This window comes from Curcuma longa, chromosome 7, assembly GCF_044706935.1.
Source record: "Curcuma longa cultivar G26 ecotype Majalengka, Jawa Barat chromosome 7, ITB_CL_G26_1.1, whole genome shotgun sequence".
Taxonomy (NCBI): domain Eukaryota; kingdom Viridiplantae; phylum Streptophyta; class Magnoliopsida; order Zingiberales; family Zingiberaceae; genus Curcuma; species Curcuma longa.
Window position 1 is genome coordinate 3538187 of NC_133867.1, and position 21062 is coordinate 3559248.

A 21062-nucleotide genomic window follows, 5' to 3' on the forward strand; every position below is an offset into this window, starting at 1 on the left:
TTGACTAACTTCACCCAAAAATGCATCCACAAATTTCTAAATACAACTCAAAATTAAATTTATATCACAATATACACGACCCTTAGACACTCACATAGGAGTAGACGAATTCGCTCCATTCACTTCTTACTTCATTATATTGAGATTGATTATAACACTGATTCTTGATTGATGCTACAAATTGAAATATACAAAGTACAATGTTAATAAGTTAGGTTGAGATTTTGCTTCAATCAAATAACAATAAATAGATCAAGATGTATTTAGATTTATGACCTTAGAAATAGAAGTTCCAGAAGCATTAATAGAAGTTTAAGACCCAATGCAAAATGATTCAATATTTCATAAAGAAGAAATCATATTCTGGATCTTCATCCAAGATTATCTTTTTCATATACTGCATTACACAATGATGTAGTGTAAATCTATTATCTCCACGTGCCATGCGGGAGTAAAGTCATGATGAGCTATCAGTTAAAGGGGTACCGACCTCAACCTTTACTCAGTATTAGGCGGGGCTTATAAAGCCGATTCATCCTTAAGATTAGGAAATCCTAAAATTATTTCACTCAGAGAACAAGAAAAATATCTAGGAAGACATGAGTAATTAGAATGCGTATATCGGAACAGAAGTACGTATTTCAAAATATTTTCTAAATGGACATTGATGTTTCGAAGATCAACTCTATAAAAGATTACACATACCCATGAGCACAGGTATGCACACACAAAATTCTAACTTCTCCAACTCTTTAATTTCCTTCCTCACACCAAATCCTAACTTGAGCGTTAGAGTAGTTTATCGGGATCCCTCTCCAGTGTTATTCTAACTCTCTTTTTGAATGTTTTTCAAGTCCTTTCATCTCTTCGGATGACTATCTCCAGGAAGCATGCACATCAGCCAGTTCGCCAGCGAGTGGCTTGATCATCCAGTATTTGACTGAAACACACAATATTTACATTCAACACCACCATTTTATTTTAGATTACCCTAATGAAATTGAAAAAGTAATGCAATTAATCAGAATCCAAAAGAAATATCAATTGATGCCTAAATACATAGTCACAATACATATCGTCAATTGTTTAAAATTTGGTCCTTTTAAAATTCCCCTCAAGGCATTATACATCTTGATCCCACTACATTGTAAAAATAAAAAATTATTTTTTCATATTTGTAACTAAATACATTCACAATTAGCATAATCTACTACCTACTTGGTCATAATAGTTTTCCAAGCATCATCTTGATTCTTATTACCCATAAAGTCCAATAAACATATCATATTCTTTTCTTCATTTTTGATAGTTAGGATCCAATGGTACCTACACAAACGACAATATAACATTGCCTATGATGTAGTATACGTAGTCACAAATTTTGTACACATACAACTCAATACATCAAAATCTGTATAATTATTTATCTCATACAGCAACTATATATTAAATGTTTTAATAGAATTAAGCAAAAATATGCGAACAAACATTGTATTTAAGACATAACATATCCCATGTAAACCAAAATTTGCCAGACACCTATCTCTTTCATCTCCATAATTTTTTTTATTATTTACAACTAGATGTAGGTAATCCTCAAACTACTTCAAGGGTTCTACTGCTTCTTTAATTTGGAGTTGATCGAAATCTGAAGATATTATAGTAAATAAAAAAATGTAAAATCCATGGAACTTTAATAAGATCAGCGACAATCTATTATCTACTATCAAAAGAAGAGTTTCTAACAAAGAGAATATTAAACTATAAGTTATAAGAATTTCCATTGCACATATTAACCGCACTTTTATCAATCATTAAATAAACATGTAAAAGAATAGGGACAGAGGCAAGGGTAGCAAAATCAGCAAATTGGGCAAAGGTGAAGGAAAGATACAAAGGAAGCATAGGAAAAAAAACTAACATTTTCATGATTCATGTGCCTGAGAAGCTTCATCTCCCGCAAAGTCCTCTTCTCATCGATCTTGTTATCAAACACGTTTGCTATATTCTTTATCGCAACATGCTCAGCCATCTCGATCCGAATTCAAAGCCAAGCTATAACCCAAAAAAGGCAACAAGGATTCAGATAGGCAAACCCTGTAAAAGAGAAGAAAAAATATCTTTCCTGAAACGCAAAATCGAGATCATATTCATGCAGATCAATTCAGATGTATCGCCATCTTGAAGGGGAAAAACCAAAGGAGAGGGACACAACTCATCATATGATCTCATAGGCTCCCTTGCCGATGGCCATGATTGGGGGATTATACTTGGAGGTAACCTCGAAGATGTTTCCAAATATGTATTGGATGAACTAACTGTCATGGCTGAGGGTATCCTAGATGTTGTTGAGGTCGCCTTGCCTAGCGGGAGCAACATCCAACTGAGGCGGAGAGGTTGCGCTTCTGCCTCTATCATCTCAGTGTTTGTCAACTGAGCTCTCCGATCTCCCCTTTCCCCTCGCCTTCTTTCGCTCTCTAAGCCATGATATTTTTTAAAACTTTTTAAGCCACAAAAAATCAATGGCCTAGGGTTTTAGCAAAATGAAGATAGATTGTTTCATTTTTACTGAGTAGAAAAATATTAAATAATGAAGGGAAAAGTGATGCAGTGGATAACTATCGATTGCGTTGATTTATGCACAAATATCGAAAGCGATCTTCTAAATTTTGTTGATTTTGTAAAATATCAAGAGATAGGTAGTTGCATGTTTTGACTTAGAGTTGTAATAGATGGATGTGAAAATAGTATTTATTAATAGAAATCTAGAAGAAGAAGAGGTTTATATGAAACAATCAGAAAGATTTTCCTCTAGTAATGGTGAGCACTTGGTATGCAAGCTCAAGAAATCCATATATGGATTGAAATAAGCTTCCCGTCAATGGTATTTGAAATTTCATGATGTCATCTCATTATTTGGTTTCTTGGAGAATGTCATAGATCAATGTATCCAGGGGCGGAGCTAGGATCTTGATTCAATGTAGGCACCAATATAATATAATTAATAAAATAATATATATATATATATATAATCTTATAATTATAAAGCATTATTAAAAATGTGTCATAGATCAATGTCATAGATAAAGCATTATTAATAATAATTTTTTTGAATCTTTAAATTTTGAAACTTTTATACAATAACTTTATTATTAACCATTAGAAATATATCCTTCTTTACATATACAATAAAATGTGAACATATCATCCATTTTAAGAACATCAATATAATATTGCTAAAAAATATTGAACCTTTTCTAAAAATGAATTTCAACCAACAGTTCTCATACTTTGGAGTTGGTGTTTGTGTACTGTATCAAATCCATTGCATTCATAATATCCTAATCTTTCTTTTGTAATGTCGTTGATATTTTACTTAAAATTTCTAAGACATTTCATTAAGTATAGATTGAATACGAAATCAAATGAAAGTATTGACTCTAATAAATTAAATGTCTCAATTTTTAATCAAGAGAACTAGAAATATTATTTTAGAAGCATGTTTGGAGCTCTGTGCCATTTGTTTGTCCTTGCTAGAAGACTACATGCCCCATTGATTCCTATGATGGTTCTTTACCACCGAATAGGTAGAGACAGCAACCACCAAGAACAACACAACCAAAACCAAGAGCTTCAAAATAATCAACAAGAGCATGTGAAAGTGACCTCCAAAGTTTATATTTAAAATCAATACTCAAATATTTTTCCATCATGACCTCTCTTGATGGCATACACCTACTCTCCTATGCCACCCCTAGCTTTTGAATACAAAATCATTTTTTTATTTGGGTCCACTAGTTGTGTAGGTAAAGAATTACTATCAACCACTCAATTTGAAACTAACTAATATTTTTTTTATTTGATCTAAATCCCAGTGTAGGCAACCGCCTACACTGGGCCTAAGGCTCCGCCCATGAACCCAACCAATTAGTTTGGTTAAGCTTAATCCATACTTAACCTTAATTACGATTCTAATCAATCCTCCAAAATTTCACGAATAAAACCCACATACTTCCTCAACAGATCAAACCAAACTCATCACATAAACCCAATGTAACCAAATTGACCTAATCTAATCTTTCACCAACAATAATCTGATTCCATAAGATTTCAAATTTCAAAGATTACACATTAAAGTAAGCTTTCGTAGGATATTTTGAAATCACCGTTCTTCCTCTTCTTACCAACTAATTTAATAATTAGAATTTGGTTGCGTGTAATGAACTACTATTTTCCAAGTGGAAGAATAGTACTGAACAATTTTCTCCAAATGTTCCAGATCTTGGTAATCACAATAAGAACTTATAAGAATATATATAATTAAACAGAAAATCTTGGGAGGGAATTTCATGAGAAACCAATAACTCCAATGTACTAACATATCAGCATGATAAGTTCCTTTCAACAAGAAGATAGGAATACCACATAATCATTCAGATTTAACCCATCACTAGAATATCGTAGTCATCATTCATTTTTCCTTTCAATCTATAACAGGGAACATTGCAACGTCGAAAGGGCAAAAATAGCATATCCCAGACCGCGTATTCCTTATCAAGTGAGGGACTAAATCAAAACTAGTGAGAAGCACCTACCCCCATCCAACCAGCAAACAAATCCGAACAGAAAGAACCTAGAATCTCAACTTGGTTTGAAGCCGAGAACTTGCTCACCGGCAAGGGAGACAACGGCTACGACAACCCACGGAACCATGCGAAGCCGACGGTGCTTCGCGAACCAGAGAGGAGAAGGAAGAACGCGGCGACCTCCTTCTCTCCACGCGCTATGATCGTCGGGCAGAGGCGACGGCTGGGACACGCGAGAGAGAGCAGCGACGTTTAGGGTTTCCTTGATGTTCCGCCAGCGCCCGTCTCCTCTTATCCCCATCCTCCGCGACGGTTGCCGACGAAGTCGCGATCGCGCGATTTGTGCGACACCCGACTTTGTCTTTTGTTTTTTTTATTTTAAGAATTCTTAACGGGTTTCGTGTTTAATCCGAAACCCGACCCATTACCCTCATATCTTACACTAGGCAAGGGAAAGTCCTGATTTGGAGGATCAGGCAAAAGTGTTAGCAAAGTCAAGTGTACCAGGTGCATGTCCATGTAATGTCAGGAGGACCGGGAAGCATGATTAAAGTCCAATCGGGTACGATCAGGAGGACCAGAAGATTGGTGAAGTCTAGGCGGTCAGAAGGACCAAGGAATTGGTGAAGTCTGAGCGATCTGGAGGACCGAGTCGTAGCATAAAATTCCTGGGGGCCAAGGACAAAGTTAAGCGGGAAGTCCAACAAGTTTGGAGGACTTGTTGGCAAAACTTCTCCCGAGTGGAGTGGGTAAGGCTGCAACAGTAATCGTCAGATTAACTCAGGATTTCGGTAGAAATCCAAAGTTAGACTCATAAGGTGAAGTTAGGCCCACAAGTTAAGGTTTAGATATTTTTATTTGTTTGTATGCTTGTCTTGCAGGAACCAGGAGCTAGAAGCGAGATGGAGAAAGCAGAGGTGAAGCAAACAAAGACAGTTGAACCAAGTCCAGGATCAACTCAAGTCAAACCTGAGTCAACTCGGTCCAGTCGACCTGAGTGGTCAGTCCAGTCGATTGGAGGTGGATAAATGCTACGGAAGTCAAAGTTTATCCAGATCCGTCACGTTAGATTGGAGTCGACCTGAGTAGAAACTCCAATCGACTTGAAGACGAAGTCGCTGCGGAGAAAGAGGATCGCGATCTACGTGGGATCTATCTGAGATGGAGTCGAGTCGACTTGAGCATACTATAAAATGAGGAGAAACGTGTACAACCAAAAACATCAATCTACAAGTCTTCCTCTGTCTAGTGGTGGTTCGGAACACAAACGAGGCCAAGCTGGTTCAACCTCCCACCTCGCGGTCCGCCTCGGGGATGCTGTCGCCGTCGAGATGCTCATGGCCTCTGGCGCCTCGGGGATGCCGTCGCCGTCGAGATGCTTATGGCCGCCGGCGCCTCGGGGATGCCGTCTCCGGCGCCTCGGGGATGCCATCGCTCGTGCCTCGGGGATGCCGTCGCCGTCGAGATGCTCATGGCCGCCGGCGCTGACTGGAGCCTGCAGAACGAGCAGGGTTGGAGTGCGCTCCAGGAGGCTATATGCGCTCGGGAGGAAAATCTCGCCCGGATCATCGTCCGCCATTACCAGCCGCTCGCCTGGGCCAAGTGGTGCCGCCGGCTACCGCGGGTCGTCGCCACCATGCATCGGATGCGGGACTTTTACATGGAGATCACCTTCCACTTCGAGAGCTCCGTTATCCCTTTCATCTCTCGAATAGCCCCTTCCGACACCTACAAGATTTGGAAGCGGGGTTCCAACCTGCGGACCGATATGACCCTCGCCGGATTCGATGGGTTCAGGATTCAGCGCTCCGATCAGAGCATTCTTTTCCTTGGTGATGGATCGGAGGACGGGAAGGTGCCACCTGGATCCCTGTGCATGATCTCCCACAAGGACAAGGAAGTAATGAATGCTTTGGATGGGGCAGGCGCGCCTGCCACCGAAGCAGAGGTTCAGCAAGAAGTCACCGCCATGTCTCAGACAAACATCTTCCGGCCAGGGCTTGACGTCACGCAGGCGGTCCTTCTTCCGCAGTTGACATGGAGGCGGCAGGAGAGGTCAGAAATGGTTGGACCTTGGAAAGCCAAGGTGCATGATATGCATAACGTTGTGGTGAGTGTGAAGTCCCGCCGGGTGCCAGGGGCCATGACGGATGAGGAGTTCCTTTCTGCCTGTAATGACAATGATACTGAGAATGAAGAGTTTGACGATATTTTGACAGAGGAAGAGAGGAATCAATTAGAGCATGCCTTCAAAATGGAATCACCTGACATAATTGATGCCTACCAATCAGATGGGCATGTTGCTCATCGTCATAGTTGCTATGAGCCCAGGGAGATCGAAATCCAGGATGTAGGTAGTAGACAGGAGAGGAAAAGTTGGTTTACTAACTGGGGAAGGAGGGGAAGCAATCAAAAACAAGAAGGGCAGAAGAAAGCTGTTGCTCCAAGAAGTTCACTTTGTGTGGAAGAGAAGGTGAGTGATCTGCTTAGTGATTCTCCATCTCATTACCCAAGTAGACCTGGAAATGATTCAGTAGAGGTTGTTATCAAGGGAGAGGATCTTAAGAGGGGAAAGGACAGGGATTCAAAAAGTCAGTAGAGGTTGTTATCAAGGGAGAGGCTCAAAAAAGTGAAAATGGATACCGCCGGAAAGAGAGTAGCAAAGAGAGTGAGTATAAAAAAGGTCTAAGGCCTGTTTTATGGCTCTCTCCAGATTTTCCGCTTAGGACAGAAGAGCTATTGCCACTGCTTGATATCATGGCAAACAAAGTCAAGGCAATTCGTCGTCTAAGGGATCTGCTCACTACAAAGCTCCCTTCTGGAACATTCCCAGTTAAGGTATGGGATAAAACTTAAATCAGCATGGAAGTTATATCTTTAATTGCCTATTAACTTCTTTTGACATCTACCATATTGTGCCACTTCAGCACATTCTTGCACATGGATGATCACTGTTATTTTGTGTGTTCAGCATTAAGTCCTTTATAAATTGTGAAATCTGTACTGTGATATGAATTGCTTGTCATCTGAAGATGCACCATGTAGAAATTGTTTACCATGTGAAGATCCACCATGTAGTGCTATTTTCTAATTCTTGGTTAGTCTATATGTAGAATGCTAGCATTCTCTCACAGAATTTGGTACTTCTATGATGCAACTGCCATGTTATCAAACCAGTTAATATTTTCACTTCTTCCTTCGACTCCCTAGTTGTAACTGAATTTGGTTTGAACCTGTTGTTTAACTTACAAGTAGATGCTTAGAGTATTGATTTTGTTGATGACAAAATTCAGTCTTGATCATGCACACAGTTGGAATGATCATTAAGAGTTTATTTTTACACACTATTCTTGCAGTTGTTTAATAATTCTTGTGAAAGAAATTATATTAGCTATTGACTTACATATCTCTAATGTTTTATGCAACAACAACTTCTATATTGAACTATTTTGGTTTGACTAAGATATCGTATCCTCCATTCCATTAAGTAGACTCATCCTATGAACACCTTCGTTATTTACATACCTCATATGTAAGTTTCTTTGTTTTCTATTTTCCTTTAAACCTTTAGCTCTAATTAATTCAAGTATATAATATGTTTGCCATTTTTATATGTATTTCCTTTAACCTTTAGCTCTAATTAATTCAAGTATATAATATGTTTGCCATTTTATATGTATTTTCCAGATTATAGCATTTATTTTATTTGTCCTAGTAATGTTGAGCATCCATCTCAATGTTTTCATCTTTACTACATTGATATTTTCCTTATTTTTTAATCTACCAGGACTGTGTCTAACTCTCAGGTATTATTATTATTATTAATTATCTGCCCTAGTAACCTCATGCATTCATCTCAATATCCTAATCTTTTATAGATTAACTTGTTAGATGTCCAACACTCTAGTCTATAAGGTACAGTCTAGTTGTTACATTTTTGATGTAATATGCTTGAAGAGAGACCCCTTAAAATGTTTTGCATGCGTTTCTCAAAGAATGCAAAATAATGTCTTTGTTTGTCAATGCTCTACTAGACACTGAAGCATGAAAAATGTGGATCGAATGTGAAAACTCACAGAGAGAATATGAAGTGTTTGAATGACATACACAGTATGTTTTTAAATTGTGCATCCTTTGATGAATGAAGATTGTATATGTCACCTTGCCTTTATTATAAAGTCCAAATGAGATAATTGGATATTAAGGACATCATGAGAGAGAGATAGTATGCAGAGGACGAGTGAGATTTTGGCAGTTGTTTTGCTGAGTCATATAAGGGGAAGGCAGGAAACCCCTGCTGGATTGCATTGAAATAATTATATACATTTGAGAGGAATGATTAGGTATGCCCATATATGGGCAGTCTCTTAAAAGCTCAGCCATTTAATGAGACACAAGAACAACTCCTCTGGGTTTTATAATCTTTACAAGGATAGAGTGACAAGTCAAGTTTAGTCATTTATGAGCAGGATTCATTTGGCTGCAAAAAGTGAATATATTTAATTTGTGTCAAGTATGTATCTCTAGAGAGAAGTTTGTTTGTAATTATTGTCTTTAATTGTGAGAGAAATGGCACATTTAACCTTGTAAGGACGAAACACTAGCCCAAAATGCCTATGCCCAAGTTAGTATTTGCTTAGTTATCCAAGCTGCTTCATGAACCCACAACTCAGCATATGTGATTGAACTAGGTTGTTGCAACATTCTCCACTTGAGGCCTGATTTCTCCATTAAGACTAACATCTAACTTATAGCTCAGAATTATCTCTAATAGTGGGATGTGAAACCTAATGATGACTCCAAGAAACATATAACCCTTTCAAAATATCTCACAATGACTAGGTTTTAATGCCCCCCAGTGATGACTCTAACACAAAATAACACTTTCAAAACAACCCACAATAGATGCACCCTAGTCCATTTAATTTTTTGGGCCATACATCCAAGCTTATAAATGCCTACAATTTGGTTTGTTCTAAATAACCCAACTTAAACTCAAATTAAACCAATTAAATGTATCCAAACCAAGGCTTGGAATCTTGAGCCACATTTGAGATTTGACTTTTAACTGGAGCTGTACAATTTTGGTACCGTACTATGTTGTGCCAGCATGGTTTCAAGGTTTCTTTAATTGAAATGTTAATTATAATTAATTTTAGTTAGTATAAAAGTATAAATTATAACTAATCATTTAATTTTTTTTTATTTACTTGTAATTATAATTACTAACAATTAAGCAAATGTTTACTGATAGTTGTGAGTAAATATTACAAGTAAATCATTTACTAGTATTTACTTTCAATTATAATTATTTCCTATAAAAATATATTGCAGGAGTAAATTATGTTAGTATTTACTGATATTATATATTGATGTAGGAGGATTTGAAAATTTTTATTATTAATTTTGATAATTTTTATTTTTAATAATTTTTGGAGTTTTTGATATTTAGAATAGTTTTGAAAAGTTCTATTTTTTATTTTTGAATTTTTTAAATTTGTTTAGGATTTTTAGAATTGAGTCTTTAAAATTTTTCTTATGATTTTATATTTGAAGTCTGTTTAGGATTTCGAGTTTGTTAAGAAATTTTCTTTTTTATTAGGAATCTTTCTTTTCAAATTTGTTAAGAAATTTTCCTTTTTATTAGGAATCTTTCTTATGGTTTGAGTCTATATAAACATCTTATGAGTTGATGTTTTAGGAGAAAGTTTTGATTTAATAATAATTCCGGCAATGCCATTTATTTCCCTATCTCTTGTTATTTTTTCGAATTAACTGGTTTTAGAAGATTGTTTCCAACGTTGGCAGTCGAACTAACGGATTCAATATTGCCCCTGGGATAATCGCTATCCCATCCGGCGTCAGTTGGTATCAGAGCGCATCAGATCCGATGGAGGGACGTCGTGGTCGTGGACGTGGCGGTCACGGTTGCATTCATCAGGTTCCGATAGAGGAAGCTCGAATCGTGCAAGAGGAGACAATTGAGGATTTGCGGAGGCAAGTTGCAGAATTAACCTAGCGTCTGGCGACGCAGAGTTTTGAAGATCGAAGGAGCTATGACCGTACTTCTGATTCCGCATCTACCTTTGACAATCCTTACCACCACCCCGATAGGATTGCGGATCGTCAAGGTCGAGAAGAATGGTACGTAGACTTCGATTTTCAAGTTGACCTACCTGAGTTTTCAGGAACTCTACAAGCAGAAGGATTCGTTGACTGACTCAACGAAATAGAAAGAATTTTCGACTACAAGGAGGTACCCGATCGAATGAAGGTCAAGTTGGTTGCCATCCGATTCAAGGGTCGAGCATCCGCTTGGTGGAAACAACTACGACGCTCACGAGAGAAACAAGGCAAGACCAAGATCACCGACTGGGAGAAAATGAAGAAGAAGATGAAGAGTTACTTTCTTCCTTTCGACTATACTCAGACTATGTTTCAACGATATCAGACGTTGAGGCAAGAGGCAAGATCAGTCAATGATCACACAAAGGAGTTTTACCAGTTGATCGAAGGATTTGAGATTAACCACTCAACCACCTACAACTTCAAAAGAAAACCGACTCCGCAGCACCTCTATGTCCCCCCTTCCTCCTACGACGACGAGGACAACCATGAAGATGAGAACCTCGACAACACCGAGTACGATCAGTCCTACTCTCTCGATCGTCCGATCACTGGAGGCGGCAAAGATGACGACAAGATCAAAATAGTTGGTGATTCAGTTTATAACGATGCTGACGAAAAGGAGATAGACTTAGACGAAGTGCTAATCGAAGACTAGAAGCCCACTTTCTCCGACGATAATCAACAACATGGTTCATCTATCAACGAAGTTCAAATCTCCATCGTCTTACCTTGCATTGATTCGGAGTCCCAATTCATTCAGCAGGAAGAAAATGAGACCGAGTTAATTGGTGATCCAATATATGATGAGGTACTTTATGATAATGAAGTTGTCAATGAAGATGGTGACTATGTGTTGCAGGTTTTGAACACTGAGAATTTCCTCAATGGAGGCACCGTTGGCAGAAAAGAACTTCCATGTTCAAGTTCTGTTCAAAATGATGATGAAGTTGTCGATAAAGTTGGTATGGATCTTCAAATTCAAGAAGAAGCACAACAAACTGAAGATGTTGATATGGATGAGCGTTAAGATTTTGATATCAATGAAAAGTTCAAGTTCAATCTTATGGATCTACCTCCTGGAAAGTTATCTCCAGAGAGGGATGACTTTAATGTTTTTGACCTTTATCACAATCTACATGACCCAAACATTGAAATGGTGTTAAAGGTGAACAAAGATAAGACGGAGGAAAAACGTACGGAGATTGTAGTGATGAAAGATTTAAGTTCACAGGAACGTCGTTTTAACATATGTGAAGTATCTCCAGAATGGTCATTTTCTTATGACAGCACCAAGGTTATCATCATGGGAGAGTTTCTTTGTGATCCATTGGAGCCTCCTTGGACAATCATGTTTGAAGACATTACGGATCCCATTAAGATTAAAAGAACAAGTTGGTGTCATCACCGTTAAATGCAATTTGTAAGGGAAAGAAATGCTTGGAGAATGTGAAGATAGACAAGAACAACATCCACAATGTCATGCTTGTTAGCGAATCGACGAAGATTCCTAAAGTCCAGCAACTACTAGAAGATTTTGCCGAATTGATATCAGATGATCTTTTTTCTGGACGACCACCTGATACTACTTTAAACTCGAGGACGAGTTTCTTTCAACCTGGGGCGACTGATGCAGGAGGATTTGAAAATTTTTATTATTAATTTTGATAATTTTTATTTTTAGTAATTTTTGGAGTTTTTGATATTTATAGTAGTTTTGAAAAGTTCTATTTTTTATTTTTGGATTTTTTAAATCCGTTTAGGATTTTTAGGATTGAGTCTTTAAAATTTTTCTTATGATTTTATATTTGAAGTCTGTTTAGGATTTCGAGTTTGTTAAGAAATTTTCCTTTTTATTAGGAATCTTTCTTTTCAAATTTGTTAAGAAATTTTCTTTTTTTTATTAGGAATCTTTCTTAGGGTTTGAGTCTATATAAACATCTTATAAGTTGATGTTTAAAAGGCAGTTTGATTGATTAATAAAAAATTCTCTTTTTGGCAAAAACCTAGAAGTGGCGCCGTCGACGGCTTTCTACCTCGTTTTCCAATGTTCTCGATCTTGATCCCTTCTCAATTCTCCTCCAATCTTCCGCCTTCGAAATAATCGCTATTTCGTCCGGCGTCATATATACATATGTATAATTATGATGAATTATAACTTAATTTTTTTACTTATAACATAATATATTCTATTGCTATTACTCATAAGTTTATAGCATGATTTGTTTACTTTTAAGTGATTAGCATATATGATATAATACATAGTTATGAACCTATAATTGAAAGTGTAGGATGTATTCCATCCTGTCCCTGCCACTGCCACCTATCTGTGACCACTGCAACTCATAGACTTATGAGGCAGACTCCATCAACCAAACTAATGGTAAATCACAACTAAAGTCAAGGACATTTTTGCCTGAGTTCTATTCTGAGTTCACCTAGCGTATTTCTTTGTGAGCCTACAAAGACAAAGTCCTTTTCAAGCCAAAACTAACTCAAAAGCCTCACAATATTTTTGCGAAATCCCAAGGTACTCTCAAGTCTCAACACCTTGTGGCAAGGGCAACATAGAATGATACATCTTAGTCATGTCGTTCAACATTATTCTAGATTTCAATTCATGATAAATACCCAAAACTAAACTTTTTGTTCAATTCTAGCCTATTATCTTTGGTTAACTATTCCTTTATACACCAATGGTCATATTGTAATCTAAATCAAAATTGAACCTAATTAGACTTGCTTAGAGGTGCCAAATGGACTAAGCCTTAACCCTAAATGGGCATAGGCTAGATTACACTTTTGCAGCCCATGGGATGAGCTAGGCACGTCCCAGAGCAGTGTGAGGTTGAGGCAACTTAGCTCATTCTTAGCATGACCTAAACACGACCCTACTAGATTTCCTCCAAAGGAATACCATTCATATACCCTAGAATGACCAAAATATCCCTAAAATGCTAAAAAATTAAAATTGATGAGGGTATTATGGTCATTGGCTATAAATTTATAACAAATTTCTTTAGATATTCAAGAGTTAACTAATTGTTCCCTATTCCTCATCCCTAAACAAATAAATTTTCAAACGCTTCTCAAGCTATTAAGGTCTTAATTCTCAAATTCATTTGACTTCTCCATAATTTTTTTCCTCCTAATCTTTCTTTTTAATTCTCTTCTAGTTTGTTTATTGTTGTATTTGTTGATGCAGTTTGTCCTGATTGTTGTTCTGATGTTGACACAGATTTAAGTTCATAGGAATTAAGTTCAATATATTCAGATTGACCAATGACGGATGAAGTCGGAAAGGACTCGGTAGCTCGTTCTCCGGACTAGGTCAGAGAGGGCTCGGTAGCTCGTTCTCTGGACCAGATGAAGTCGGAGAGGGCTCGGTAGCTCATTCTCCGGACTAGGTCAGAGAGGGCTCGGTAGCTCGTTCTCTGGACCAGATGAAGTCGGAGAGGGCTCGGTAGCTCGTTCTAAGGACTAGGTTAGAGAAGGCTCAGTAGCTCGTTCTCTGGACCAGATGAAATCGGAGAGGGCTCGGTAGCTCGTTCTCCGGACTAGGTCAGAGAGGGCTCGGTAGCTCGTTCTCTGGACCAGATGAAGTCGGAGAGGGCTCGGTAGCTCGTTCTCCAGGCTAAGGTCAGAGAGGGCTCAGTAGCTCGTTCTCTGTACCGGACTATGATCGGAGAAGACTTAGTTGCTTGTCTCCGGATCAGATCATTGTGCTCTCTGAATACATGGTCCAATGTGGTTGACTCGGGTGAAATATACCAAGTATCAGATAATTGATAGATGAATCGATTAAGTCATGACTAAGATGGTTAGTCGATCACCGGATAGATTACAGAGCATTCTGTGAGAAATTGGACTTCCCACAGAACCCACCATAATCGATTGGTCAATCAATTAAGGATAAGCTTAATCGATTCCGTGATCGATTAAAAACTTTTCTGAGGAAACCAAATAGCGACAATTAATCGATCCACTGATCGATTAATCGTGCTTTAATCGATCCACTGATCGATTAAGCATGCCTTAATCGATCTCCTAATCGATTAAGAATGCCTGATCGATTAGCCTTTCTCTCGGGAAACCATGTGTTTTTTGCCCGGGACAGGTTATGTTGCTCGGGAACTCATGAGACTGAGAGCTTCTTGCCCGGGGATAAGTTATAGAGTTTCTCCCGGGAACGCATGAGAATAAAAGGTTCTTACCCGGGAATACATTAGAATAAGAGCTTCTTGCCCGGGCAAGCTTCTTACTCGGGACAAGTCTTAGTGTCTCTTGCCCGGGTGTGTATAAGAATGAGCATGTTTTGCCCGGGAATGCCTGGACATGAAATAGTCCTCGGGCATGTCTCTCCCGGGAACGTAAGAGAAAGTTTTCCGGGATATGAAAAAACTACTTAACCACTAGTGTTTCTTGCCCGGGAACAAGTCCTAGTGTTTCTCCCGGGTATGTATAAGTATAAGCATGTTTTTCCCGGGAATGTATGAGAATAAGCGTGTTTTTCCCGGAACGCCTGGACATGGAAAAAGTCCTCGGGCGGGTAATGTCTCTCCCGGGAATGCAGGAGAACGTTGCCCGGGACATTGAATAAGCACTCGGCACTCGACCAATATTTCTCCCGGGAAAGCAGAACAGATATAAAATCACACTGGCAGTTTTATCCGGGACATGCAAACATTTCACCCGGGCTGTGGGAGAAGTCATCGAAAGTTCCTTAGTGTTTCTCTCTGGAATAGGGAAGAACGAATATCTTTGCTCTCTAGTGCTTTCTGCTATTTCCTATGATTACTAATGGATCTATGAGTTTGCAGGTATTTGAATTCAAATGAAAGAACAGAGAAAGTCAGAGTTGGCTTTCTATTCGGCTAGTTTGTCTGATATCCGTTTTCTTGATAAACGGTAACCGACGACCACCGAACTAACCTGCCAATTGGAGAAGAGGATGATCTCAGTGTGCAGGAGGGCTCAGAGGGGTTCAGATGGTTCAGGTGGCCACCGAACTAATCTGCCAATGGGAGGAGATGATGACCTCAGTGTGCAGGAGGGCTCAGTGGAGCTCAGATGGTTCAGGCGGCCTCCGAACTAACCTGCCAATGGGAGGAGAGGATGACCTCAGTGTGCAGGAGGGCTCAGAGGGGCTCAGATGGTTCAGCAGGTGACGGTTGCATGAGCAGAAGAAAAGAAGGATAAAAGGAGGATGGAGGAGTGGAGAGCGATTCAAGGATTGGAAACAGAAAGAAATCTATGATTCTGTGAATTGTGAACTCTCTACTCGCGTTCATTGCTCTTGCTTGAGTTCTCGCCTGAGGAAAAGTAAGTATTGGTGTTCTTGCTCTCGGGTGAACCTTCTGATCTTCTGTTGGTGTTGTGATTGAGTTGAGGCAGCGATGCTGTAAGTTGTTATTGTTCTGATAACTGCCTCAACCTCCTTCTTATCTCTGTGCTTAATTCATATCTGTGAGATTTGTTGTGGAGAGGTCTCTCCACCGAGAAGGAGCATTATCTAGCCGGATTTATCCGGGGTGTGATCTACCGAAGATCAAGGAATCGTCCACCTTACGGACACGCCGAGGAGTAGGGGCAAGTTATCCCCGAACCTCGTACATCCTTGTGTTAGCTTCTTCTCTGCTTTGTTAGCTGTATTTCTTCCTATTTCCGCTGCGTACTAACTCATTATAGGAGAAAAATCGATTGAAAAGAGAGGCTATTCACTCCTCCCTCTCTAGCCATCTCCCAGATCCTAACAGTATTGTGCCTAATCATCAATGTTGTCCTTTCTTCTTCATGAGATATATTCTTATTTTTAATCTTTACTATTTCAATTTAAATTAAATTGCATTAATGTTCTTAATTTGTTTTTGTTAGAAAAATGTATGAAGCTTGACCCTTTAGGACTTAATCACTTTGGATTAATGATTAGGAGTTAGCTTGGAGCAATACAATCAACTCCAATTGGCCCTAAATACCCTTAAGTCAAATATTGGCCTTTGACCAAATTTAAGGGTGAAGAAGTGGTGGGCATAATGATGACAACCATCTCAATGACCTAATCTATGCCTAAGTGAGGTCAATATGCTAGAAATATAATTACATGACATAATTTATAATTTAATCCAATTTTATTTCTTATCACTTTTTCTAAACTTTTTGTTAGTTTACTTTTAATATTTTTTCTATTTTTTAATGATTTATAATTTTTAAAATAAATTAAAAAAGACAACTCGATTCCCCTTGGGCTTATGCAAAGCTAGCCTAACTTTCATAGTTGTGCATGATACAACACTATGATACTCGGGCATGAAAGCATGCCTAGCTTGACACGGGTATAGATGGGTCATCTTAGGAATCTACTATCAAATCCATTTACAATTTGAACTTCAATACCAACTAACTATATATTTCAAAGTAAGGCATAATAATATTAAAATGTGGATTACCTTGATTACTCAACTCTTCATTATCTTTAATGTTGGATTTAATTATATCATACCCTAGATTAATCAAATATTGGCACAACCAAATCTAATCTAGGCTATCTCTCAACAACACCTAGATAACTCCATTTATCCTCGACAATCAATTTATTTCCAATTTAGGGTCTAATTAGAACTCTAGTTTAACTCAAGTCACTTTCCTAAACTTCAAATTGCTAAAGTGGAAATGTTACAAAACATCTAACCTAAGCCTTTATGCTCTGACACCTTAATCCTTAGTGAGTCCTATCTGTTTGCTCTGTCACTTTGATTTGAAGAAACATTGATGAAATTATTAAATCTGGAAACTATAAAAAATAAAAAAATCTTTTGATCTTTTATAATCAAATAAAGCAACAAATGAAAGCTGTATTTTGCTGCCTTTTAATGCCACTAAATTGTTGTGTCCTGATGGGCTTGCCCTTTTATAGGAAAGGTTGTCTTGAGCCACATGATACTTTTAACTAATTAAATATTCTAAAATTATTAGACAAAGGGCAAATATTCCCTATGCTTTCACGGCATCAAAATCCTTTGCAATTTATTCTTTTTGTACAAAAATCCATTTATATCACAATAACTGAAGTATGTCACAATTATCTATCGGCATAACAAACAATTGGCCATGAAATATGAATGAAAACTTAGCAGAATATTTATACAGCAATAAGATACCTCTGTTAGCAAGCAACACAAATTTAATACTTTACGAAAGGCACTTATCAAATAAAGACCTCATGTTTTAAAAATTGTTAGTGTGTTCTCGAGTGAGCATTTGATAGATACCAAAAACAACTTCTAGTCCTCTATTGTTAAATAAGTTTGAAAACTGGAGGCAAACAACAAAAGCTTCAACAGAATATTATAGATATCACAATCAATATTGCAAACAGATCAAACTAAATTTACACATATAATGATGATTGCAAGAACAAAAATAAGACAATGCCATAACTAAATAAAAATAATCATTGTTGTAACTAAGTCATATGTGACATTTGAATATGAAAAATGAAAATTATATCTAAATGTAGGCTCAACAAATTATAAAATCAGCTCCAGAATAAATTTTGAGTGGACCCAGAACCAATTCCCTTATCTATATGAATATTTGATGATTAGTATTAGAGAATGAACTAATCCTAAACTTTGTGGGATGTATGAAAAGGATGAGTCTGTGTGATGGAAAAAAAACACCATTAGGTCTCACTACCATCTATTAGAGAAGATTTTGACTATGAGTTGGGCATTTATTTTTGACAAGGATATTCAACCGTATCTGGGAAAATCATGACATTCTAGTTCAGTTGCAAATATTGAGTTGTGACTAATGAATGAAATTTATGAGCTTAAATAGGCGAACTAGTATTTAACTTGGGCTTAAGCATTTTAGGCCAGTGGTTGTGTCTAACAAATTAACGGGTTAGTTCACTGATGTATATCGATTGTGACAATTTATATCAAAGTAGACCTATCCTAGACATAGTGGGGTGTTTAGAAAGGGGGTGCTTGTATCAGCTAGGGTAGAGTCACTATTAGACGTCACATGCCACCAATCTGGGATAATTTTAGACTTGGTATTAGATTTTTGATTATTACGGGCGATAAGTCTTGATTGGGGAGATTATGACATCGTTGTTTGTGTTGGGATCGAGGCGTTCGCTAGAGGGGGGTGAATAGCGTCTTTCGATTTTTCTCTGCGAGTTTGTTAGCGGAAGCAAAGAGATAATGATAAAGCACAAAGAAACAAACGCTAACCCGGTTCGATTTACTTGGTATCCACCTCAATGAGGTGACTAATCCAAGGATCCACACACGCAGCCGACGATTCCACTATGAAAACAATCTCCTTCTCGAATCACACTTCGAAGGCGGAGAAACCTTCACAACAGGACGTCTTCCTCGTACAAGATTTGTAGTGAAGTATGAGAGGAAGAGAAGAGCTTTTACAGTGTAAAAAAGCAGTAAAGAAGATGAAAGAATCTGATTCTTATGCTCTGCGACGTTGACCGCTCTTTTTATAAATTTCAGTGCACCAGTCGACTGCTCTTAGGGCCAGTCGTCTGATGGGCTTCAACGGCAATTAAATATGCATTTAATTTGCCAGCTGTTGCTCAACGGTAGTCTACCAGTCGACTACTCCAAGGCCAGTCGACTGGTCCCAGTCGACTGCTCCAAGGCCAGTCGACTGTCCACTCGACTGATTTTTCTATTTTTGGCTGTGTGTTCTTCGGATCAACCCCAGTCGACTGTTGGCAGGGCCAGTCGACTGATCAAGCTGAAAACTCTCTTTTTCAGCTTCTTCTTCATCCCTTAACCTTGACACAAGTCTTCAAACGCCTTCCACAAGCCTTGTGCACTTCCTTGCACTTGCTTGACACGTTTCCCTCGACTTTGTCGTGCTAAGACTTCTCTTGCCAAGAGGCCTCGCCTCCGGGACTTCACCTTTGCCAAGAGGCCGCGCCTCCGGGACTTCATCAAGTGCCAAGACTTCATTCCTGGACTTTCCTATGAACTCAAGTCACACATGTTAGATCAACAAGCATTGCCTAACTTAACCTGATTTAGCCAAACATTAAAATTCAAATCACTTGGGGAAAATTGCCCCAACAGTTTGGTCTCATATAATGAGTTGTGAGCTAACAAAAAAGAGCTTTATAAATTTAACTATGTAACTACTTGTCATCTTGAGTTTGAGTATTTTGGGTCAATAATGAAGTTTGATAACTACTTTCGAATACCTTCCTAAAAATCATTTGGTCCATTCATAGAATTCTATTTAATGATTTTCTTAATCACCTTCATCCTTAATAACTGATCCATTTCACCTTTGACCATGCATGCTAGATGATGTTACTTGGCACATTTATAATTGGGGATGGACCTGTAATTGGCATGATTTCAGTGGTAAATGCTCATAGGTTTTAATAATGAGCATAAATGGGCTTGCTTCAGTTTTGACTGATTTTCCTTTGAATGTTTGAATTAAAGAATTAAAGGATGTGTTAAAAGTTGGTATATATTTCTTAATTAAAGCTTTAAATTTGAGATAAGAAAAATGATTAGACTAATACACTGAGAGATTTTGTTTTGGTGTCGCATGCTGTGGCATCTTCTAAAGTATTAATCACATGACAATTTTGTTTTGGTCTACCGCCAAGATTTCCACTTTGTGAAGAAAATTGTTTTTAGATTTAATTCAATTTATTGGACAATATGAAAAAAAAATTGTTCTGCAGCATGAGGATCCATTTCATAAAGTTTGACACTTAAAGTCAGGCTGTAAACCTTGCCTAGAACATCTTTTATGTTGTCTGATAATAACATATGTTTACAGGTTGCCATTCCAGTTGTTCCTACTATTCGAGTCCTGATTACTTTCACTAAATTTGAGGAGCTACAGCCATTGGAAGAGTTCTCGACACCTCCTTCTAGTCCCATGTGCAAGTCCCCTGAAAAAAATACATCGAGCTCATGGATTCGATGAATAAAGGTACCCTATCGCCAAAGTAACACCATGATCTTAGGACCTAGTAGCCGCGTGGAAGATATACAAGATCCATTTATGATTCCGCCCGACTATACTTGGATTACACCCGAAGCTAAAAAGAAGAGGATGCAGGAGGGCAAGATCAAATCCAAGAAGGGAAAGATCCAAACAAAGTGAATTATTGTGGATGAAAACTAAACTGAAAGATGTAATGTGATGATGCATGCATTTGGATAGAAAAGACTCCATTCAGAAGTTAATCTGTTTGATTGGTGATCAGCGATGATTGTTATCATGTTAAATTGTATTTCAACACTGGCTCGGGTTTATTGTTCAGTTTAATTTAGAAGATTTCAATGGATAGTCATGTACAATATC

The 21062-nt window shown here is 38.0% G+C and overlaps 1 protein-coding gene and 1 pseudogene across 1 annotated transcript; one reads left to right on the top strand and one right to left on the bottom strand.

Moving 5' to 3' along the window:
* Positions 1 to 82: 82 nt before the first annotated feature.
* On the bottom strand, positions 83 to 6018 carry LOC141832470 (uncharacterized). The gene is made up of 4 exons (XM_074719977.1): positions 5882 to 6018; positions 1219 to 1326; positions 1073 to 1140; positions 83 to 174 (listed from the first exon to the last, which is right to left on the bottom strand). Exons 1-4 carry the CDS (start codon positions 6016 to 6018, stop codon positions 83 to 85), a joined length of 405 nt encoding a protein of 134 aa, XP_074576078.1.
* Positions 6019 to 6033: 15 nt separating this feature from the next.
* On the top strand, positions 6034 to 21062 carry LOC141831677 (uncharacterized; annotated as a pseudogene).